This window comes from Rattus norvegicus, chromosome 13 (assembly GCF_021556685.1).
Source record: "Rattus norvegicus strain SHRSP/BbbUtx chromosome 13, alternate assembly SHRSP_T2T, whole genome shotgun sequence".
NCBI lineage: Eukaryota > Metazoa > Chordata > Mammalia > Rodentia > Muridae > Rattus > Rattus norvegicus.
In genome coordinates, this window is record NC_141546.1 from 73,559,829 (window position 1) to 73,586,149 (window position 26,321).

Here is a 26,321-nt window from a genome sequence, read left to right on the forward strand (position 1 = left end):
GGAGGACCTCTCTACAATGCAACTTCTCAGTGAGCAGAGCTGAGATTCCACATTTTAAGTAAGATATATGGGTATAACAGGCATACTTCATGGGATGAAGATTTGAAGATACTCATTGATGGCCCTGTCCTTACACTTAAACATTAGTAGCTGAGGATGTTGTATCATCCTCATTTTGCTCATCTCCCTGTAAAGCTCACATACAAGTGCAAAGTTGGAAGGAATTATGTAAAGACCTCATTAAAAGAAATTTCAAAGGAAACCTGATGCCCAGAGAAATGACATGTTCACATGAAGTTACTCAATAGGCTAAAAGTAACAGCAGAAGTAACAATATCATTCTTTGGAATGCTGTGTTCTTCCAATTTCTAAAGTACCTACTGCTCTATTTCTAGGACAGACTTAAGTAAGTAGTAAGTAGTCACACATAGGATCCTGTTAACTTTATTCTAACCAAATATTCAAGTTGTGATGAGACTCAGTACCCTCCATACATGTGATCTCTTTGTTCAGTCAAATTATGAAATGTGGATAGCTTCCAGGATGGTTGAAATAATTTCCAATTAAATGAATAGTAACTGACTTATTAAAATAATAACTGGAGTTACAAGATTTAGCAAAACCAGCTAATCAATATATAAGATGGTTACTTAACTTGAATATCTGATACACAATATTTTTGGTTTAGTATGCCCAAACAATACACGAAAATATTGATGTTAAAATATCAGTTGCTGTTTATCTAAAAACCTACTTCAACAGAAGGGCTCTTTTCTTTTCTGCCTCCCAGTGTTGGAAACATAGACATCCTTGACAAAGCTTGTCCATGGTGCCAAATTATCACGAACAAAAACAAAAACAAAAACAAAAAGCAAAACAAAAACAAAAACAAAAAAATCCGTGCATTGTATTCTGTAACTATATGCAAATTTTATTAATCAGTAATTTAAAAATAAGAATTTTCCAAACAAAACTGAAAGAATATCCTATAAGTGAAACAAAAACAAAGAGAAAAAGAACAAATAATTGAGAACACAAACCCAAAATGAGAAGTATAAAAGAATTGTGCAGATATTGTATACCTAGAGAGAGAACACTAAGAATAATAGATAACGTTTGACAAACTCTTACAGAATACAAATTCTTATTATGGACTGGCACTGATTCCGAAATGAATAAAAACTTGCCATTTAAAGACTTACTAATAAAATATAGGGCCAAAGGGAGGAGAAAAAAAGACACCCTCTATTAATATCCCAGCTGGCACAATAAAAAGTTGTTATGTTCTGAAAAATCAATGGTATAAACAAATACAATGATGTAGAAAAAAACCCTAAGGTTTCAAAAACAAATTATAAAGTATTAACAAAATTTGTAGGGGTTGGGGATTTAGCTCAGTGTTAGGCACTTGCCTAGCAAGCACAAGGCCCTGGGTTTGGCCCTCAGCCTCGGAAAAAAAAAAGACAAAATTTGTAGTGTCAAGTGATAACTAGAAGTCTATACATAAAGAATTATGGGACACAATTAAAGTAGTAATTATAATAGAAACATTATCCACCACCAAAAATAAATTCACCAAGCATCCAGCTAGGAATTGGAAGGCTAAAGAAAGAACATCAGATTCTGCAGTACTCATAGGTCAGTGCCCTCCTTGTCAGAAAGGCCTCAGCTAACGGGAGCAGATGCTGAGACTCGAAGTTAAACATTAGAAACAGAAAGAGCCCAAAGTGGAAGTCTCCACTGGGTCCCTCTCTTTAGACCTCTGAGAACTCTGTGGAGGAAGAAGAGGAAGAATTATAAGAACCAGAAAGGTCAAAAAGTACCCCACCACCACCACTACCATACATGAGATCGCGGCCCACAGAATCAACTAAGCAGGGCTCATAAGGGCTCACAGAGACTGAAGCAGCCATAAAGGAGCTTGCATGGTCTGTGCTAGGTTCCCCACCATGTTTTGGTTGTGTCTTGGTGTTTTTGTGGGAATAGTGGGAATGGGGGTGTCTCAGACTCTTTTGCCTGCTCTTAGAACCCTTTTCTTCCTACTGAATTGCTTTATCCAGCATTGATAAGCGGTTTTGTGCCCAGTCCTATTACAGGTTGATATGCTGTGTTTGGTTGATACCCATAGAAGGCCTGATCTCTTGTAAAGGGAAAGGAAGAAGCAGTGACCTTGCTGAGTGGGGAAAGAGAAACTGGGCAGAGTCAAAGAAGAGGAAACTGTGATCAGAATGTATTAGGGAAAGAGAAAGAAGAATAGAAAAAACAGCAGTGCAAGTCCAGAGAAAGGAGACAAAGAAAACCATGGTAACAGTAAAGGAAGAATTAATGAAATAGGGGGAAAAAACATAAAAGTAAGGCAAATGAGAGTGACTACGGCTTCTGAAGACACCACTAGGGTAGACAAGTCTCACATGTATAAGAATGGCCAGGAGGGTAAGAGCGAGGGAAGTACATTATGAGCAGGGACCAGCTAACCATGGAGAATGGAAAATGTATGTTTTCACAAACACCAACTAATCCAAAGCTGGAAACAAAATCAAAACACGGGGTATCTTTTTAAAACTGAAAGAAATTCAAATGACAATTAAAAATCCTTCCTCAAAGAAGCCCTTGATCCTGCCAAGGCTGGACCCCCTAGTGTATGGTAATGTCAGGTGGGAGGCAGGAAGGGGTGGCAGTTGGGGAGGGGGAACGCCCTTATAGAAGAAGGAAAGGGGGAGGGGATAGGGGGCTTATGGACTGGAAACTGGGAGAGGGAATGACCTTAAAAGGTATGTCTAGTTGAACTTTGAAGGAAGAGATAATCGTAGTTTATACAAGAAGTTTCATAAAAAGAAACGAAATAGGGAAAGACCATACTATCACTTTTATGAGGTGGTAGTAAGTTGAATATTCAAAAGGAAATATATAAAATATGTCAATAACCCCAATAGTACACTCAAAATGTCATCGATAACCCATGTCTAAGACCATTCCAGAAGGAAACAGTGGTTTGATGTCTCAAATGTTGTCTACTGATTCAAAATGATGACTCAGAGGAATAGAATCTTTCAAGTTTAAGTAAGATTTCTAAAATTACCTGGAAACGAAATGTTCATGATAATGAACTTCAATTTTTAAAGCCAATGTGCAAAAAAAAAAAAAAAAAAAAAAAAAAAGGAGAAGAACCTGTACGGCTAAATTTGTTTACACGGTAAAAGTCACAGCAATGTCACCGGTGAATTGTAATGAACAGGAAGATAGGCCAAGTAAGTGCAAGAGAGAGTTTGCGACAGATTCGTGCATTCCCTAGGAGCTGTCCCCTAATGTGTGTCACACTATATAAAACAAAGCAAGAATGAACACTTCAATGGCTGCTATTAGAGAAACTGACTTGTCGTCTTTCTTTAAAAGTGTTATGACTCTCCATGGGAAAAACCCAAGTCTGTGAAAGGTGGAAGTCTAAAAGTCAGAACTAAAACTCTAATGTAAGAAAATGGAGAAAAATATCATTTCAACCATATGGGGGATATGAGTGAATTCATCTATACTGTGAATTAAGGAGAAAAAGGATACTAAATGATCCGCAATTACTGCATAAATGGATGTTACACCTCACCTTAGTAAGACAAAAATGAAAAGCAAGGCAAGATAAGAGATTACTCTCATTGGTTGTCTTGAGGGACTGAGAAGTCCAGGTCCAGCCAGGGTGTGTGGAAACAGGACCCACCCCACTGTCTGGTAATAGCTCAGCAGAGACAAAAGCCTGTGCTTATATATTGTCTCACATCCTTTCGCATACTCCTGAACCTCCCTGAACATTCACCCAACTGTGCTTTTCACTATTAAACCACTATCGTTGAGGGCTATGTATTGCCACTTGACAAAACCATGGAGTCCGGCATGCTGAGCATCCTGTTTGGTAGTGATCATGTGAACAGATTTTGACAGGAATTGTGAACTTTCCAGACTCAGAGTTGACCTCAATCGAAACTGTCTCTCCCTGCGGGGGAATTGCCGTTCATCCAGTCAAGCTCTTGTTGAGTTGTTTGGTAGCGCTTCTTCACACAGCCCTTCCGAATTCTCTTCATAGCTGCTATTAATTACTTCATCGCCTTCACTTCATGAAGAATATTAGATTCTTTGTTTCAGTCATGCCTTTCATCCATAGCTGTTTAAGGTCAGGAGCACACTCGATGCTTCTTTTTTTCTTTCATTGGATTTTTTTTTTATTATTTATATTTCAAATGTAATTCCCTTTCCCAGTTTTCCGGACATACGCCCCCTATTCCATCTGCTCTCCTTCTTCTATAAGGGTGTTCCCCTCCCCATCCACCTACTCCACCAACATTCCCCTATACTGAGAGTTCAACCTTGACAGGAGGTCTTCTCCTTCCTTTGGTGCCCAACAAGGCCATCCTCTGCTACGTAGACAGCTGAGCCCCGGGTCAGTCCATGTATCGTCTTTCGGTAGTGGTTTGGTTCCTGGGAACTCTGGTTGGTTGGTATTGTTGTTCTTATGGGGTTGCAAACGCCTTCAGCTCCTTCAATTCTTTCTCTAACTCCTCCAATGGGGGTCTGGTTCTCAGTTCAATGGTTTGCTGCTAGCACTCACTGCTTCTTAATCTTGTTGGAAACGGAGGAGATTTTTAGATGGTCTCTCCTGCTTTCAAGTGTTGATTCAGCTTGTGAGAAAATGAAATTTTACTCCTTTTGTGTTTTACACCTAGCTTCTTTTCTATCTCATAAAGTATAAAGGAAAATTCTAGCCACTGAATTCATGTCCAGAGAAGAAAAGCTGAAATAATCTAATGGAAAGTACTAATTATTTTCTCTTCCACTTATTTTTGCTCTTCGTTTTGATTTCTATTTTGGTTTAATTTGTCATTTCCCTAATGGCATAAGGAAGGAACTTTGATTACTTATTTTATATCTTTTTTGACTATTTTATAGGTTCTTAAAGATATAAATTCCCCTGCAAGTGTGCTTTAACTTAAGATCAAGTGTTTACACAGGTGTCTCCACCATTCCGCTCGAAATGCTTAATAATTTCCATCAGAAAGCCTTCTTTGACCTGCAGATTATCTTTTGAGTTTTTGTCTTTTTTAAAATGATTTTGTTCTGTTTTATTTTGTTTTGGTTTCTTGAGATAGAAGTCTCCCTTAAGCTAGCCTGGAACTTCACCAAGTTGTCCGGACTGATCAGGACTATGGCAATCATCCTGTTTCTGTCTCCTGACCTACATATTATTTAGTAATACTATTAATTGCAAAAAAGACATGGAAAATTTAAAGGTACCTTGTTATTCCCTTTTAGTTTAGTATTATTAAGGTAAAAAACCTACTTTGTATGATTTTAACTACAAACGTACTGAGACTTGTTTTATGGTGGTCCAGTTCGGTGAATATGCTGGGTATAGTTTTCAGTAATTTAGTGTAAAGTATCTATAAATATCAATTAAATTAAGATGTGTGATAATCATTTTGAAATCTTATATATTTGTCCTGATTTGCTGTAATTACTTATTATATAAATTATTAAAAGACAAATGATGAATTTTTAGCTATAGTTATGAACCATAATTTTGGATGTTTCTCCATTGGTTCTATCAATTTGTCAATTTATTAATTTTTAGGATATAATTTAGGTACTTAGTTTTCTAACAAGATTGTCAGTCTTTCTTGTAAATTGATCATTTATCATTTTTTTTAAATCTCTTTTTTATGGTTACTGTATTTTGAAATCTATTCTATCAGGTAGTCTCACAATACATGATTATTTTGTACCTATGATTTCCACAGTACATGTTTTTTACCCTTTTATTTTCAGTATCTGTGACTTTACATTTATAGGGTAGTACTTGTAAACAGCATATAATTTAAAATTATAAACTGCATTTTCGTGGCTCTCAGAAACAACTTCTACTTAATAAAAATGATTTAGTTGAACCTGAACCCATCATCTTGGGTTTTGGTTTCTCTTAGTTAATCTTGTCTGATCTTGGTTTATCTTTCTCAGCATTTCTGTTGGAGAATCAAGATTTAGTCTTCTGTTTTGGCACTTAACCTATGGCTACTTTTATATACGTGTGTGCGTTTGTGATTGCTATGAAGAGTATAATATCAATCTCCAACATGTTCCAGTCTTCATTCAATGAACTTCACTATCTCAGAAGTAACACGAACGTCTTTAGTTGCATTTTCCATTCGTCTCTGCCTTGTCCATTGTAACAACACAGGAGGAAAGCTATGAGCCCCTCACTGGTGTTGGCCAGCTCTCTTTTACCTGCTCTTCTTTTCCTCCTGTCCTGCAGAAGCTAATTACTCAGACACTCCTTAATAAGTCAATCTTCTAAATACTGAAATCCATCTTGGAACTTGCTTTGTAGAAAATCCAACTGCACAAGTCAAAGAACAACTAGGGATTTCATCCACCATTGGAAATCATCAATGTGATTTTTACTCAGACTCTAGCCAGTGAGTCTTTTCAGAGTCCTTGCAAGGTGAAGAGGTTGCCTCAATATTTGGTCTCTGCCACCTTTCCTTTGTCACTCTAGTCACAATCTTCTATATTCACTTCTGTCCCTTGTCCTGAGAATATTGAGTGTTCCCAAATACCAAGTTCTAATGCCCATCATTCACTTGTGCAATTATCAAACATTTTGGAACAGCACAGTGAGGCTTTGTCTGGGACATATGTCCACAAGTACACATGACTTCTGCGCACAAGCTCTATATAGTACATAGACAGACAAACAGTACCTAAATAGAAAAGAAAACAATGACATTTGCAAACACTATGGTGGTAGAAGGGAACACTGACAAAGAAGTGTGACTGTGATAGCTAGGACTTGGGAGTAAAGTCCATGAAAAGAGTCAGATTTATAAAGAAAATTATTTGATCTATGTCTTCCTGGAGAATTATGTATTTATTGAGGAGACAATGTTGAGGAGACATTGCCAGAGAAGTAAAACTATAAACCTTCTACCTGTAAGTTATAAATATATAAAATTTCTGGCATGTTCCTACACTGAAAGCATTCCATTACAACTAAAAAGAGTAAAGTTGTGTGTGTGTGTGTGTGTGTGTGTGTGTGTGTGTGTGTGTGTGTAAAGGAGTATGGAAGATGAGATAAATAGAAAAATTCAGCTTAAGATAAAGCTCATGTTTATTGTCCTATGTTCAGTGAGGACATTTCAAGTCCATGTTTTGCTCTATTGAATTCATAGCACATATTTTATAGTACTTCATTTCCATGATATCAGTGTGAAATACTACCACTGTCATATATGTAACCTCAAGTTGAGAATGCTAATTCATTCAGGTCAGAGTTCTTCCAAAATACAATATACTGTTCACACAGAGCAGTGTTTAAGTAGACTTAATCAGCGCACATTGGAGTGGGAGATATGGCTCTGTCATTAAAGTGATTGCTGCACAAACACAAAGACTTGACTTTGGATCCCAGAGCACATGGCAAAAGCCAGATGTGGCAGCACACATCGTAATTCAAGCACTGGGGAGACAGAGACCAGAGCTCATGGGTCAGCCAGAAGCCTGGCTGAACTGGTGATCTCAGATTTAGTTAGTGATGCTACATCTTAAAAAAGAAATAGTGAAGGGTAACCAAGGAGGACAAATGGTCTCCACATATATGAGCATACATATGCATATATGTACACACATACAAACACATACATGCATTTTGTCATGGTGTGTAAGACTTTTAACCTTGATTCTCAACTTGCTTCGATTGAGAAACACTTAGGTTAAAGCAGACTATTGTATATAACTGAGTCCAGCAAGAACTGACTGAGAAGAAAGCACTTGTCCTGGATTTGAATGACATCATTCCACATGCTGGGGTAGTGAAGGTTAAAGGACAAAACAGGAAGAAACCAGTATCACAGATATTCTTTCTCTGCTTCCCATCTGTGTGTGAACTACCCTCTTCTACCACACCATCCCTTGGCTCCATGGTGGACCAAACCCTCTTACTTTAGAATAAAATAAGCCTCTCTTCCACTGATTGTATCTGACATTTGTCACAGTAACAAAGCCCGAATAACATACTGCTGAAATAAGATAAACAGTTCCAGATATCTTTAGTAGTCACTAGAAACATGATATAGACCAAGGGTTAACAGAGTACAGCCCACAGGCCAACCCTGACCCCATGCCTATTTCTGTAAGGCTGTGATCTGAGATATATATATTTCTTCAAATGGTTGAAAACAAAAACAAACAGAGTATGAAAAGTATATAAAATTCCAAGTTCTGTTTTCAAATGTACAATTCATATACATAAGTTTACATAGTTTCTAACTTCATGATATTAGCTACGCTAAACATTTATGATATGGGTTATGTGGCCTATAAACCTAAAATATTTCATAACTGGTTCTTCATAGAAAATGTCTCTTAACTTCTGTTATGGAAAGGAGGGATTGCAGCCTTCAGGATAAACTGGATTTGTATCTTAATCCTGTCTATGCTTTTACTATTCTATCATGTAAACGCTTGGCATCTCTGAATTTTAAAATAATCAATTTTGAAGTGTGTAAAATAAATACTACGAGGAACAGAATATATTTTAGTATGTGTTTTTTTTTCTTTTTTCCTGTTCACTTGGTGTTAGGGACACTCATCTGAGAGCTCATCAATTAAATACATGTTGTATGTCCCGTTAGAGATTCGTGTTCAATGTTTAGCTAGTTGACAGCAAACAGAGCAAAGAAAGAAATTATGGTTACCAGGCTTTAGGCTTGTGCAGAAAGGATTTCCAGGCAAGTGGTCCATAATTCATAACTGATGTGGAGGGCCTGGTATTTAAAATACTGTGAACATGTTGTGGTTTCTGTTGGGATTGCTAGCCAGTCCAGCCCAAGTGAGATCATTTCAAACTGGAGAGAGTTTAAAGTCATAGAAAGGAACACAAATATATGATTTTGCATATGGTGACTGGCTCCTTGAGAACCAAATAAATGGTTATTGAGTGTCTGTATCTCAGATAGTTTCATGCGTTTCCTACTGTATTTTTATTCAAAGCATTTTCTTAAGGAATCCATGTCTTCTGTGACACCTTTCCTGCTAACCCATGGAGAGTTTGACAAAAAGTGAATTCTTCCTCTCACCCAGATTCATCGATAGGCGCTCTTTCAACAGTTTAGAAGATATGTAATAAAACAAGAGAAGGGACCTCTCCTTTCGTATGCATTTATGCTTTAGTTTTCTTCCTTTGGTTGGTCTGCCCTGAGTGTTCCCAGTGGTGAGTTCTTGGTTTGGTATACTGTAGGTGCATAATAGATGTTGGTAGAATGAGCAGTGGAGTTTAGAGAGAGAAAAAAAACCTCATGTGATTATTGTTAAGACACAGGAATCAGAGCTTCCTTGCTACCACCTTATTCTTTTTTCCGGAACTGGGGACCAAACCCAGGGCCTTGCGCTTCCTAGGCAAGCGCTCTACCACTGAGCCAAATCCCCAACCCCGCTACCACCTTATTCTTAAGTGATGTAGAAAAGGCACTTCAAATCTTGGATGCTTTTTTTCCATCTATAAAATAGAAAAATAGGGGTTGGGGATTTAGCTCAGTGGTTGAGCGCTTGCCTAGGAAGCGCAAGGCCCTGGGTTCGGTTCCCAGCTCCGAAAAAAAAGAATCAAAAAAAAAATGTTAAAATAGAAAAATATCTTTCCTGTCACTCACAGTGATTTGTAAGCATGCCAGTGAAAGGTGTATGAATATGCATTTTGTAGACTGTAGATGACTTTAAATGTGATTTTTTTTATGTTAAATGATAAAGCAATTATACTATAAACTCTGTAAAAAATTCTTCCATCCTCACTCTATTGGTTGAAGATTAGAATTAAAAAAAACACAGCAGGAGAATGTTACCTCAGTAAAATTGGCTAAAATGACAGAACTTTTATTTTGGCAAGTAGCATGTGACTGAATGAAAGAATTTGGAAATATGTTTTTAAAACTAATATTTTCCAGTACTGTTGTTTTTCTCTTGTGTAATAAATTTGTCTCTGATTCACTTCATACAAATCATATCTGTGTATCAAGTCAAGATTAAATTATACTAAAATGAAGAGTAAAGGGCCAGAAATTCTGCACTGCTTGGAAAATGTTTTGTTTAACATAGTTTATTTTCAAAAGTCACTTCCTAATTTATTTGGTACTATACAGATTCACGAAATCAATATTTTACTAAATACCTTATCCAATAATGTAACTTTTGATGATTGGTGATTTTGCTCTAATCCAGAAATGTTGCATGTAGCCATTTTCAGCGTCAGGCAAGGAGGAATGGGGAGCTGCTGATTCTAGGGAGTAGCTGGAACTAGCATGCATCTCTTAAGTTATGTGCTACATAGAAATTATTCTCCTAGATTACTGGGGGAGTAGGAATAGGATATACACCTAAAATATGACGACGACGACGACGACGACAACGATGATAATGATGATGATGATGATGATGATGATGATGATGATGATGATGTTTAAGAACAAGCAAATCCATCGGACAAAGAAGCTTAATATTTCAGAAGGAAGGAGATCACATTAAAAAGAATCTGACATTCTGTCTCAAATATTTTTAATATCCAAAGCAGTGTAGAGTAAAAGTAAAGAAGGCCAGCTAGAGAGAGGCTCAAGCCCTGGAGGGGTCCTTGGCACATGTTACTGAGAATAAGGAAGCTGGAGTCTTTCAAGGTAGACGGCCCAGTTCAAGCTTTGCATGGGAGTTTCTTATAACAAAGAAAAAACTGAAAAAATGGATCAGGGCTCACAGAAATAAGAACAGAGGCTCTAGTGTTTAAATTGCTTATTTAGTTGGGGCAATATTTCCCAAATCTTAATGCATATCCCAATAGATGTATCTTGAAGACAATGTTAGCCAATATCTCTACAAGGTGCCCAGGGTCAGGTGTTTGGTTAAGGTTTCCTTCATTATGATAGAAGAGAAAGGACAGAGAGTGTAGAGAAAAGATCACCAATATACAACAGTTCAGGTCACTAAGGGAGTGACATTACCAAGTGCAGACTGAGTTGGTTCTAATTAGTGTATTTTAAAGTTCACTATAAGAAGAAGTACTTCAAAGAAAATAGGAACATACAGGGTTTAAATGGGTGTTCCTAGAGATTAAGAAAAGACATACTTTTCTGTTAAGAAAGATAATTTATAAGCAAGATGGAGAAATTCAAAAATATAATCTGGCAACTGTGTGCATAGTTCACATATCTACAAATAGTGCCATAAAATTAGCTTAACTAAAACCAGTGACTCACCAACATGACTCACATCAAAGTGATACAATATACTAATAGCAACTGAGTAAACATTTCACTGCCAATCTTGGAACAACAACGACACCAACAACACATCTCCCTGCAAGTAACAGGCATGAATTCTGACCAGTAAACTACTCCTGTCCTTGCTAATATCAAAATGACTTAAATGGGAACTTGATTGCAGCAAACTCTTAGTGACTGGAACTATTTTATTTCCATGATTTTTTTCTCGTTTCGCTATCTTTTCTCTTCCATCATACAGAATGGAGCTCTGATTTGGCTTAGACAGACAATATACATGTTGTTGCACATTCAACTTGCTCCCCAGTCATAAACAATACATGTGAAAATCTGCCAAAATGGATAATCAAAAGAGGATATTAAAGGGCAACAAAGAAAAATGATGTTACTGGAAGCAAGATCTGATCAATGGATGATGTGGAAGTAACCAGCTCTAAGAATGGTGACTCAGGAGATCAGACATGATGGTAGAGAAAGTTGGGGAAACTGCAATCACCAGAAATAGGGAATGTAGTTTTGACAGAAAAAACACGATACCATAGAGCAGTGGTTCTCAACCATCCCAAATGCTTTAATATAATGCTTCATGTGGTGGTGATCCCCAAACTAATAATAATGTTATTTTTATTCCTACTTCATAACTGTGATTTTGCTACTGTCATGATTGTAAGTATTTTTGGAGACAGAAGTTTGCCAAAGTGGTCATGACACATAGGTTGAGAACTGCTGTCCTAGAGGATCTAACATAAAGAAACAAAGGTAGGTCATACTAAAGGGACTCTTGGGGGTGTTAAATAACCTGGAAAGAGTGAAGAACAAGTGCCAGAGCTGGTCTATGGAGATCTGTATAAGAAAATTCACCATCATAAGAAAACACTAGCTTTGTCATGTAAGTCACATAGGACAAAAGGGCCATATAAGGAAAAGACAAGTAAAGGATAAACTACCTTGGCATCTTTGGGACTTGGCAAAGAAATATAACACATTGATTCTCTGTCTTGCCATTGTTTTACGTCAGAATGAACTAAAGAGTCAAAAGAAGCTCTGTTATATTACTCTTCCACATATGCTTAACCTAAAATACAAGAGCATTTGAAGAGAAAAATGTTTTAGGAGTTCATAAAACAATATAATCTTCATCTCTATTATTGTTAACTTCGGGGAGTCATATTTTGATTTCACAATACAATATGAAACAAGGGCTGCCCCCTCCGTGTGTGTGTGTGTGTGTGTGTGTGTGTGTAAGAACATATATATATATATATATATATATATATATATATATATATATATGAAAACCAAAGGACAATTATCAATGTATTATTTTCAGTTACCAGAAAAAGAAACACAAATTTAAAGCATAATTGTAGCTTGATGGTTGGAAACGTATCTAGAATTTCACAGCCCTGAAAACAAACAAAATGAAAGTATACATTTCTTTGGTTGGTTATATGAAAACAGAAAAAAATGATAAACCTTAGCAGGACTGACAGAAAACAGATGATGATAATAAAATTCACATAAAATTTAAATGATAATGATTGAGATAGCTAATACGTTCTGAAAGAAAATGAAGAATCTTTAAGACTTATGCCATGGGATTTAAGATTGATTAGAATGTTTAGTACTGAGAAGTATACTAATATTTCAAAGAAAATGAACTAATGGGGTAAAGTGCAGAATCGTGTCAATAAACCAGCCATCACATGTCTACTGTTGTGGGTTTCTGACAAGGTAACTGGCAGCATAGTGGGTCTGAGTTGGATTAAATTGACCCTAGATCTACTGAACGTGCACGGGGCAGAGACTGCGAACTTTTTCCTCACTCAATGCATAAAAACTTCAGAGGAATCAGAGTCGTAAATATGAAAAAGCAAAACAGGAACATTTCTAGAAGTTGTCACAGGAAAGCAGCTCTTTGGAGAAGGTGAGGATTTATTATACTGCACAATACATACCAGGCACAAAGGAAACAAATCTATTAGACATCACAAAGACTTGAAACTTATTTCCTTTAATGGTACCCTTAGGTGGAAGGAACAGCCACCGAGTTTTGTGATACATTGAAGATCGTATAAATGAAAAAGAAATTCTATTCAGAAAATTATAGCTCTGTTATATGAATTAAGAATATGCTATGTAACCCAATGAAGAACTAAATAAAGGCTTGACTATGTGTGTAAAAGACAAAATGTAACAAGGATACACAATAACCACTATCCATGGAAAAGATAGATTCCGTATCTTGTTAATTATGTAGTGTATCTTGAAGGCACAGGAGGGTACTTTCACCCACTCAAAAGAAGGGGTAAAAATCAAAACATAAAATATCAAGTATTGATGAAAAGGTAAGGCAAGTAACAAATTAGAAATGTCCTGTGGAATATAAATTAGCATGACTACTTGGGAAATTATTTGCAATCTTCTACCAAAGCTATCCAACCAAGAGCCTATCATTTCTGAAGACACTTATCAGTTTACACATGGTCACTGAAAGAAATGGGCAGAAACACTTAGAGCAGAACACATTGTAATGAAAATATAGAAAATTTGGAGTCCCACACCCGCGGATCCCGGCCCGCAGCAGCTCTCTGCTCCCAAACCCCGTGGGAGAGAGACCTCACCGCCTGGTCAGGTGGGCACTTCTGAGGCTGCAAATCAGAAGAGACCACCAACACTGCCCACCCCTGCCTACATCCCTGGCCCAAGAGGAAACTGTATAAGTCCTCTGGGTTCCCGTAGGGGAGGGCCCAGGAGCGGCAGGACCCCTGCGCCTGAGACACCGCCAGAAGCTGAAGGAAACAGACAGGATAAACAGTTCTCTGCACCCAAATCCCGTGGGAGGGAGAGCTAAACCTACAGAGAGGCAGACACGCCTGGGAAACCAGAATAGACTGCACTCTGCACACATCCAGACGCCAGAGGAAAACACCAAATGCCATCTGGAACCCTGGTGCACAGAGGCTCCCGGAAAGAGCGGCGCAGATCTTCCCGGTTGCTGCCGCCGCGGAGAGGACTTAAGCAGTACCCCACGAGCAAACCTGAGCCTCGGGACCACAGGTAAGACCAACTTTTCTGCTGCAAGTGACCTGCCTGGTGAACTCAAGACACAGGCCCACAGGAACAGCTGAAGACCTGTAGAGAGGAAAAACTACACGCCCGAAAGCAGAACACTCTGTCCCCATAACTGGCTGAAAGAAAACAGGAAAACAGGTCTACAGCACTCCTGACACACAGGCTTATAGGACAGTCTAGCCACTGTCAGAAATAGCAGAACAAAGTAACACTAGAGATAATCTGATGGCGAGAGGCAAGCGCAGGAACCCAAGCAACAGAAACCAAGACTACATGGCATCATTGGAGCCCTATTCTCCCACCAAAATAAACATGGAATATCCAAACACACCAGAAAAGCAAGATCTAGTTTCAAAATCATATTTGATCATGATGCTGGAGGACTTCAAGAAAGACGTGAAGAACTCCCTTAGAGAACAAGTAGAAGCCTACAGAGAGGAATCAAAAAAATGCCTGAAAGAATTCCAGGAAAACATAAATGAACAAGTAGAAATCCATAGAGAGGAGACACAAAAATCCCTGAAAGAATTCCAGGAAAACACAATCAAACAGTTGAAGGAATTAAAAATGGAAATAGAAGCAATCAAAAAAGAACACATGGAAACAACCCTGGATATAGAAAATCAAAAGAAGAGACAAGGAGCTGTAGATACAAGCTTCACCAACAGAATACAAGAGATGGAAGAGAGAATCTCGGGAGCAGAAGATTCCATAGAAATCATTGACTCAACTGTCAAAGATAATGTAAAGCAGAAAAAGCTACTGGTCCAAAACATACAGGAAATCCGGAACTCAATGAGAAGATCAAACCTAAGGATAATAGGTATAGAAGAGAGTGAAGACTCCCAGCTCAAAGGACCAGTAAATATCTTCAACAAAATCATAGAAGAAAACTTCCCTAACCTAAAAAAAGAGATACCCATAGGCATACAAGAAGCCTACAGAACTCCAAATAAATTGGACCAGAAAAGAAACACCTCCCGTCACATACTAGTCAAAACACCAAACGCACAAAATAAAGAAAGAATATTAAAAGCAGTAAGGGAAAAAGGTCAAGTAACATATAAAGGCAGACCTATCAGAATCACATCAGACTTTTCGCGAGAAAATATGAAGGCCAGAAGATCCTGGACAGATGTCATACAGACCCTAAGAGAACACAAATGCCAGCCCAGGTTACTGTATCCTGCAAAACTCTCAATTAACATAGATGGAGAAACCAAGATATTCCATGACAAAACCAAATTTACACAATATCTTTCTACAAATCCAGCACTACAAAGGATAATAAATGGTAAAGCCCAACATAAGGAGGCAAGCTATACCCTAGAAGAAGCAAGAAACTAATCGTCTTGGCAACAAAACAAAGAGAATGAAAGCACACAAACATAACCTCACATCCAAATATGAATATAACGGGAAGCAATAATTACTGTTCCTTAATATCTCTCAACATCAATGGCCTCAACTCCCCAATAAAAAGACATAGATTAACAAACTGGATACGCAACGAGGACCCTGCATTCTGCTGCCTACAGGAAACACACCTCAGAGACAAAGACAGACACTACCTCAGAGTGAAAGGCTGGAAAACAACTTTCCAAACAAATGGTCAGAAGAAGCAAGCTGTAGTAGCCATTTTAATATCAAATAAAATCAAATTTCAATTAAAAGTCATCAAAAAAGATAAGGAAGGACACTTCATATCCATCAAAGGAAAAATCCACCAAGATGAACTCTCAATCCGAAATATATATGCCCCAAATACAAGGGCACCTACATACATAAAAGAAACCTTACTAAAGCTCAAAACACACATTGCACCTCACACAATAATAGTGGGAGATTTCAACACCCCACTCTCATCAATGGACAGATCATGGAAACAGAAATTAAACAGTGATGTCGACAGACTAAGAGAAGTCATGAGCCAAATGGACTTAACGGATATTTATAGAACATTCTATCCTAAAGCAAAAGGATATACCGTCTTCTCAGCTCCTCATGGTACTTTCTCCAAAATTGACCATATATTTGGTCAAAAAACGGGCCTCAACAGGTAGAGAAAGATAGAAATAATCCCATGCGTGCTATCAGACCACCACAGCCTAAAACTGGTCTTCAATAAAAATAAGGGAAGAATGCCCACGTATACGTGGAAATTGAACAATGCTCTACTCAATGATAACCTAGTCAAGGAAGAAATAAAGAAATTAAAAACTTTTTAGAATTTAATGAAAATGAAGGTACATCATACACAACTAATGGGACACAATGAAAGCTGTGCTAAGAGGAAAACTCATAACGCTGTGTGCCTGCAGAAAGAAACAGTAAAGAGCATATGTCAGCAGCTTGACAGCACACCTAAAAGCTCTAGAGCAAAAAGAAGCAAATACACCCAGGAGAAGGAGAAGGCAGGAAATAATCAAACTCAGAGCTGAAATCAAACAAGTAGAAACAAAAAGGACCATGGAAAGAATCAACAGAACCAAAAGTTGGTTCTTTGAGAAAATCAACAAGATAGATAAACCCTTAGCCAGACTAACGAGAGGACACAGAGAGTGTGTCCAAATTAACAAAATCAGAAATGAAAAGGGAGACATAACTACAGATTCAGAGTAAATTCAAAAAATCATCAGATCTTACTATAAAAGCCTATATTCAACAAAACTTGAAAATCTACAGGAAATGGACAATTTCCTAGACAAATACCAGGTACCAAAGTTAAATCAGGAACAGATAAACCAGTTAAACAACCCCATAACTCCTAAGGAAATAGAAGCAGTCATTAAAGGTCTCCCAACCAAAAAGAGCCCAGGTCCAGACGGGTTTAGTGCAGAATTCTATCAAACCTTCATAGAAGACCTCATACCAATATTATCCAAACTATTCCACAAAATTGAAACAGATGGATCACTCCCGAATTCCTTCTATGAGCCACAATTACTCTTATACCTAAACCACACTAAGACCCAACAAAGAAAGAGAACTTCAGACCAATTTCCCTTAAGAATATTGACGCAAAAATACTCAATAAAATTCTGGCAAACCGAATCCAAGAGCACATCAAAACAATCATCCATCATGATCAAGTAGGCTTCATCCCAGGCATGCAGGGATGGTTTAATATACGGAAAACCATCAACGTGATCCATTATATAAACAAACTGAAAGAACAAAACCACATGATCATTTCATTAGATGCTGAGTAAGCATTTGACAAAATTCAACACCCCTTCATGATAAAAGTCCTGGAAAGAATAGGAATTCAAGGCCCATACCTAAACATAGTAAAAGCCATATACAGCACACCAGTTGCTAACATTAAACTAAATGGAGAGAAACTTAAAGCAATCCCACTAAAATCAGGGACTAGACAAGGCTGCCCACTCTCTCCCTACTTATTCAATATAGTTCTTGAAGTTCTAGCCAGAGCAATCAGACAACAAAAGGAGGTCAAAGGGATACAGATCGGAAAAGAAGAGGTCAAAATATCACTATTTGCAGATGATATGATAGTTTATTTAAGTGATCCCAAAAGTTCCACCAGAGAACTACTAAAGCTGATAAACAACTTCAGCAAAGTGGCTGGGTATAAAATTAACTCAAAAAAACAGTAGCCTTCCTCTACACAAAAGAGAAACAAGCCGAGAAAGAAATTAGGGAAACGATACCCTTCATAATAGACCCAAATAATATAAAGTACCTCGGTGTGACTTTAACCAAGCAAGTAAAAGATCTGTACAATAAGAACTTCAAGACACTGAAGAAAGAAATTGAAGAAGACCTCAGAAGATGGAAAGATCTCCCATGCTCATGGATTGGCAGGATTAATATAGTAAAAATGGCCATTTTACCAAAAGCGATCTACAGATTCAATGCAATCCCCATCAAAATACCAATCCAATTCTTCAAAGAGTTAGACAGAACAATTTGCAAATTCATCTGGAATAACAAAAAACCCAGGATAGCTAAAACTATCCTCAACAATAAAAGGACTTCAGGGGGAATCACTATCCCTGAACTCAAGCAGTATTACAGAGCAATAGTGATAAAAACTGCATGGTATTGGTACAGAGACAGACAAATAGACCAATGGAATAGAATTGAAGACCCAGAAATGAACCCACACACCTATGGGCACCTGATTTTTGACAAAGGTGCCAAAACCATTCAATGGAAAAAAGATAGCATTTTCAGCAAATGGTGCTGGTTCAACTGGAGGTCAACATGTAGAAGAATGCAGATTGATCCACGCTTATCACCCTGTACAAAGCTTAAGTCCAAGTGGATCAAGGTCCTCCACATCAAACCTGATACACTCAAACTAATAGAAGAAAAACTAGGAAAGCATCTGGATCACATGGGCACTGGAAAAAATTTCCTGAACAAAACACCAATGGCTTATGCTCTAAGATCAAGAATCGACAAATGGGATCTCATAAAACTGCAAAGCTTCTGTAAGGCAAAGGACACTGTGGTTAGGACAAAACGGCAACCAACAGATTGGGAAAAGATCTTTACCAATCCTACAACAGATAGAGGCCTTATATCCAAAATATACAAAGAACTCAAGAAGTTAGACCGCAGGAAGACAAATAACCCTATTAAAAATGGGGTTCAGTGCTAAACAAAGAATTCACAGCTGAGGAATGCCGAATGGCTGAGAAACACCTAAAGAAATGTTCAACATCTTTATTCATAAGGGAAATGCAAATCAAAACAACCCTGAGATTTCACCTCACACCAGTGAGAATGGCTAAGATCAAAAACTCAGGTGACAGCAGATGCTGGCGAGGATGCGGAGAAAGAGGAACACTCCTCCATTGTTGGTGGGATTGCAAACTGGTACAACCATTCTGGAAATCAGTCTGGAGGTTCCTCAGAAAATTGGACATTGAACTGCCTGAGGATCCAGCTATACCTCTCTTGGGCATATACCCAAAAGATGCCCCAACATATAAAAAAGACACGTGCTCCACTATGTTCATCGCAGCCTTATTTATAATAGCCAGAAGCTGGAAAGAACCCAGATGCCCTTCAACAGAGGAATGGATACAGAAAATATGCTACATCTAACATCTACACAATGGAATATTACTCAGCTATCAAAAACAATGGCTTTATGAAATTCGTAGGCAAATGGTTGGAACTGGAAAATATCATCCTGAGTGAGCTAACCCAGTCACAGAAAGACATACATGGTATGCACTCACTGATAAGTGGCTATTAGCCCAAATGCTTGAATTACCCTAGATGCCTAGAACAAATGAAACTCAAGACGGATGATCAAAATGTGAATGCTTCACTCCTTCTCTAAAAGGGGAACAAGAATACCCTTGGCAGGGAAGGGAGAGGCAAAGATTAAAACAGAGACTGAAGGAACACCCATTCAGAGCCTGCCCCACATGTGGCCCATACATATACAGCCACCCAATTAGACAAGATTGATGAAGCAAAGAAGTGCAGACCGACAGGAGCCGGATGTAGATTGCTCCTGAGAGACACAGCCAGAATACAGCAAATACAGAGGCGAATGCCAGCAGCAAACCACTGAACTGAGAATAGGACCCCCGTTGAAGGAATCAGAGAAAGAACTGGAAGAGCTTGAAGGGGCTCGAGACCCCATATGTACAACAATGCCAAGCAACCAGAGCTTCCAGGGACTAAGCCACTACCTAAAGACTATACGTGGACTGACCCTGGACTCTGACCTCATAGGTAGCAATGAATATCCTAGTAAGAGCACCAGTGGAAGGGGAAGCCCTGGGTCCTGCTAAGACTGAACCCCCAGTGAACTAGACTGTTGGGGGGAGGGCGGCAATGGGGGGAGGGTTGGGAGGGGAACACCCATAAGGAAGGGGAGGGGGGAGGGGGATGTTTGCCTGGAAACCAAAGAATTATTATTAAGTATTAAATAAATTAAAAAAAAAAGAAAATTTGTAGGTAATTCAAATATAGAAGTTTTTAACATAAATGACTGAGCTGTTAATATTAGCATATATTTTTTCTTGTACTGCAATGAAGATTAACATTATGACTAAGGAGAGCAGTAGGAATGAATCTTGTGACTATAATGATGGATGATGAAAAAGTTAAACACAAGAAGAACATGGTAAAAATTTTGAGACAGGGTCTCTCTACAAAGGCCTGCTTGTCCCAGAACTCCCTATGTAGACCAGGTTATACTTGAACTCACAGAGAGATGCCTGTCCCTGCCTCCGAAGTGCTGAGATTAAAGACATGCACCACAATACCCAGTAAGAACACACTATCATGTTTTTCAAATAAACCTAAAACTGGGGTTGACAATGTGCTTCAGTTAGCACACTGTATGCTTATTATGTGTGAAACCTTGACTTCTCTTACTGGCACTGTATAAGCTGCCTATGGTGGTATACACCAGTCATGCCAGCACTCATCAGGTGAAGTGAGAGCAAGACTTCAAGGTCTTCTTCAGAGGTATAGAATTTGAGAACGACCTAGGCTGCCCAAAATCCTAGGCATTAAAAAACAAACAAACAAACAAACAAACAAAACTCCTCAAAAGCTGTGCAAAAGAAAGAAATCTAGATATGTTTGCCATGCAACAGACAAGGGGCGTAGCCGAGCCTTTGCCACTGTGATATTAATCACCCTATGCTTCTATTTTTATGGTCAATTAGGGTAGTTGAGCTATTCATTTCTCATTTTACATGTTTGTGGTCTATACTACTTTCCAAGAGTGATTACCCATATGGAGGTCTAAACTTCAGAGAAAGACGAAAATAAATTTAAGATATAAATACTTTGAGATAACAAAAGGAAAATTTCTAATGAATCGATCAAATTCTGAATTTTACCCATATACTTGCATGCACGTGTGTCTCTCTTTGCAGGATTTACAGACAGATATTTGGGTCACTTACTTCGAGCCAAATTTCATTCTCCTTCTGCAGGCTATCTTTCGACTTCTCCCTGCCTGCATCCTGGTCTTTCTTCAGATTGAAGACACAGGGAAACCAGCCAGGAAAGAGATGATATGGGGATGAATCCGGGTGGCGTGAAGTACAAATCTGAAATGCATTATCAATCCCAAATTAAGTGTTATGTAAATTAAGTCAAGAAAGCTCGCCAGCATAAAGCCTACTTTTCTCTCTTCTACATGCTTAATGGTCACGCTAATAGATGGAGAGTGCAGAAAATCCACAATTCATATAGAAGAATTTCTCAATGCTGTTGCCCCCAATATATATCTCACTAGGGAAGAAAAACACATAGGACAACTCTCTGTCCATCATCAGTATGGGAAAGTGCCCAAAGAACCTTTCTGGCACACTTCAGAAGACTAATCCAAGGGTTCACTTTGCAACTCTTTCCAGAGTGATGGTTAGGTCATTACCAATCTCCAGCAATTGACCCTGTAGGGAAGATACTGAATCAGGCAGACAGGGCTAGGTAGAGACCCCAAGAAGCAAAATTCCAGAAAATATCTCCTACTACACTTAAAGAAGACATTCAGGCTAGACTAAAAGCCACTTCAGAGAGCTGCCATGAACTCAGAATCACCAATTCTCCTGAGTCTTCGCCACTGAGCTCCGAAACTCCAAGGATACAAACGCCAAGACTTGGCAAAGAGAATGTGGCAGAAAAGGCTAGTCACCTCATTGTATCTTCTTGCCCAATCACCTTTCCACTAACGAACATCAGCATTGTCCAAAGTTATCCAGTTAAGTAAATACTCATTTCCTTAAGGTTTCCTACAAATAAAGGTGACTAAATAGACCAGTAAGATAGGGGTAAAATATCTAGTGTTGAGCTTCTAGAAAATTTGCCATTTTCCCAATAAGCATGGGCAAACGCTCAGCTGCCATGCACAGCCATCCCTTTGACCTGCTTCCTTTTTCCCCTCCCCCCCATGGAAAGATAAATGCAAGGTTCTAGGAGCACAACTCAGTGACAAAGCATTCAGTGCTGTGCTAGGCCCTGAGTTCAAACCCCAGGCACCACACACACACACACACACACACACACACACACACACACACTCACGAAATGTTTACTTCATGCTTACAATGGCAATAACCATGTTACTAGCAAGGAAAAGGAAACTCCAGGCTAAGAATGAAAGTGCTGGAATCTATACACTGGCATCTTTGATGAGACACCGAGACAGGAATCTTGAGTAATTCTGTCTACGTATTGAGAAATGCCTCCTCAAAGTGGGAGTTTGTAATACAGTTCTTTCATACTGCCCTCCAATACCCAGAGGCCTGGTTTTATCTCTGGAGACTATCTTGCCCATTGAGCAGAGAGGCTATTTGGTGATGAAAGTATATAGAATGCTACCCAAGAGCCAACTGCCCTTCGTCTTGTCTTAAGTTTTCAATCTTAATTCACCAATCCCATTAGCATACTCTCTGAGAGTCTTCCCAAGATCTGCTAGGTAGATAGGGGAAAGAATTCAAAGAATTCACTCAGTTTATTTTAACTATTAACTCTAGCACTTCTTCAATAATAATTTAAATAAAATTTGCTCTCCACTGACCTGTTATATACAATAGATATCAATAAATGTGGACCAAAAGAGGGTAAGTAATCTGTCCATATTCACAGTAACAGTAATAGCAGTGGGTCCGGCTGTGTAATTCAGACTTTCTGATCTCTTATATTACTGCCTTTCATCCATTCACACTAACCTCCACCACATGTAGCGACCAAACATAGTTTATAATAGCTGCATGTTAAACTTCAAGGTTCTTGCATATGCCTTGAGTTACATGGCTGGTGTTGAGTTCAAGTAGTGTGCATGAGAGGTGCTGGATTTTATGATTACTTTATTCTGAACTTGGTGGGGACAAAGCAGGATGATAACATCTTGGATAAAGTGCAAGCTCCCAAACATCCAGACAGCCCCGAATCCACTCTTCTGGCCTAACTTACCAATGAATGAGGTTCTCCTGTTACCAGGGAAACAGGACACTTCTTCTTGTCTTCATGGTAGGAATAAGCCTGGCTAGCCCACTGGTCCAAATATCCTTCCGGAGTATGAAGGCCACAGTCTATGATGCTGGTTTTCTTTTCAAAAGCTTCACAAATACCATCTCCCTCATACCGGTAGCAAAGGCTTGGCTCCCCTGCAAAGAAACATGGATAGCATTTAAAGAATTTTTTTTCATATCTTTTAGGGGAAATTTAAAATGATAGTATTCCCAGCAATTCTTCTTCAACACTCTAAAGACAATCTTGTGATAACTGGAGAGCACCGTATCCAAAATATCAATTCCAACATTCTTGGAGAAAAGAGGTCACTCTATGAGGGAAGAATCAGAATCTAATAAAGTTATAGGAAAGATTGGACTTGGGAGAGAAGGGGAAAGAAGAAAAAAGCTCTATAACCTGTATATAGGGGAAAAGTTGATTTTATTTGATTTGTTTTGTTGGGATTTAATGCAACAGAGTCTTGGGTAGCCTAGGTTGGCTCTGAACTCCTGACTTTCTTGCCTCTCGAGTATTACAATTACAGGCATGTGCTATCATGTCTAGCCAAGGTATTTTAGGGAAAGTTGAATGAGATGTGAAGTATGTTAGAAACACATGGGACATAGGAAAAAAGTCAAAATAGAATTTAAATAAACAGTATGATGTAGATGTATTTGAGTTTCCTTCACTGTTTTTTAAACATTCAATTATTTAAGAAGTTCTTCACCAAATTAAGATTTATTTTAAATGTCTCTTGCCACTGAGATGTTTTTCTCTGAGCACATAACTGCTCAGGTACTGTGTGAAAGTCTGTACGTAGACTGTCTCGTGGAGGCTTCAGGTCTCTCAGCTTAGGACAACCATGAGGTGTGAAGGTTTCTTTTTTATTCCTATTGTTTGTTTTTTAAATGAGAAATACACATCTAAATGAGTTTGTCTGAATAGAAAAGTGACTCTAACAATCTATGGTGCTTGGTTTGAGTGAGACTTACATAATATAGGCCCATTTCCTCTCTCAGCCTGTACCACCTCATACTGGAGCATAACACACAAAGAAGACAGGAATATTTGGGGGAAACCGTTGGAGTTGTAAGATGAACCTGAATGCACTGGGCAAGCAAGTTCTACCCCTCCACACTGGACAGTTTCGACTAGGTGTATAGTTTTGCTCCTTTGTAGACTGGCTTCTTTTAGTGTGGGAAGCTGTCCATCAAAATGTACAGCAATTAATATTGATAGCACAACTCAGTTTCCCATATGTACTTAAAGCAACAGGATACTGAAGTAGAATTAAGATTCAAAACAAGTCTGCACTATTCAGCACCGACTCAGTAAAACTATAGCTCAGATTTATTATTACTATAGTATGCTTTTTCATTACTTATTTTCTTCCTCATAGAAATTCCACAGATATATTCTGGCAATTTGTCAGCTACTCACCCATATACAGTTATTATTTTCCCTAATAATTGTCTGAGATTTACCCTTCCATGGTAAACCTACTTCTGTATGCCAGTGTCAGCCACTCTTTATAGGACATGGTTCTAAGCCCATTTAAAGTCTTCATCTGCAGTCGATCAAATTTATGGCGTCCTCAGCATCTCATCCAGCATATGTACATTTGAAACAACATTCCTAGCAGAGCAAGCTCTCTCTCTCTCTCTCTCTCTCTCTCTCTCTCTCTCTCTCTCTCTCTCTGCCTTTGTTATTATTTATGACAATTATATACATATATGATATACCTTCTATCCATAACTCATGTATTGCTCCTTTTCATTTCTTGTTTCTTTTTCTAACACTTTGGTTTTTTTTTTTTTTTTTTTGGTTTTGGTTTTGTGGTTTTTTTTGTTTTTGTTTTTGTTTTTTTGTTTTTTTGAGTTTTTTTTTTGCAATTCCATAAGAAAATAATGGACTGCTTTAAATCACATTTAACATGTTCCAACCAATCTATTTTTTTGAAAAGTAACAGAGTAAAATCATATGCTTAACATACAATAAATTTACTCACCAAAAAGATGTCTAATAGTAGGATATACCACATCAATTTAACTCAGCCAATTACTTAAATTTAAGCTTAAATATGGTATTTTAAGTATAGTTACAGTAATTGTGATATAGTCTTACTGGAGTTGAGAGACTGAGAAAATATGAGTCCAAGGATCAAATGAGATAGAAACAACATAAATGCTGTTCTTGAGTTAAATGAGACTTGAGCCCCACTGGAGATGGTGCACTGTGCAGAGAATGTGTGCCTATTTTCCATGTGTGACCACTATGTGGCTACCAAGAAGAAATGATACAAACAGAGGTAGCATTAACAAATACTTGTGCACAAAAGAGGGGGGTAATTTGTTCAGCATACTCTACACAGCCAGACCACATCTGGGGTATTGGATTCCTTTCTGGGCATTGACCATACAAAGCATGCCAGGTTGGGGTAAATAGGAAAGGGTCTGGAAACCTAATCACATGAGGGGGATGTTTGGATTGGAAAGGATAAGAGTGAAGAGGCATTTCAAATATCTGAATGGTAGTCAAATAAAACAGGAAAAATGTATCCTCTGTAGCTTCATCATAAGAAACTCTCACTTGGTTCAATATATTAGAAGTTACATTTTGGGGCCAGCTTGGCAGAGCCCTTGTATACCCTTTGATGAGTCACTAAGATGGTCTGAGCCTCAATGTACAAAATGAAAACTGGGTGACAAAAAATTATAGCAGATAAGGCCATTGTTAAACAGAATCATCTGTTTCAAGTACCTTTTACATTGCCAGAATTATGTAAGCTGAAACTATGTGCCCATTTCTCAGGACTGGATAGAAGTAACTTCTCTAACTGAAAAGCTGGACTCTAAACTACTCCATCTATCTGGAAGGAAACAGTCTCCTTCGGATGTTATTGCATTACAGACAGTGGGGTATATGTGATGCTACTTAACACAGGGCACTCAGTGGACCATTGTTTGGGTGGGCAAAGGACTAGGTAAT

General features: G+C 38.2%; 1 protein-coding gene across 1 annotated transcript in view; it reads right to left on the reverse strand.

Moving 5' to 3' along the window:
* Pappa2 (pappalysin 2) overlaps nucleotides 1–26,321 on the reverse strand; it is a 274,186-nt gene that overhangs the window by 120,540 nt on the left and 127,325 nt on the right. The window contains exons 11-12 of the mRNA NM_001427778.1: nucleotides 23,295–23,488; nucleotides 21,281–21,427 (exon numbers count right to left, since the gene is read on the reverse strand). Of these exons, the coding sequence (NP_001414707.1) occupies nucleotides 21,281–21,427; nucleotides 23,295–23,488 (341 nt within the window). The remainder of the gene's footprint in view (nucleotides 1–21,280; nucleotides 21,428–23,294; nucleotides 23,489–26,321) is intronic.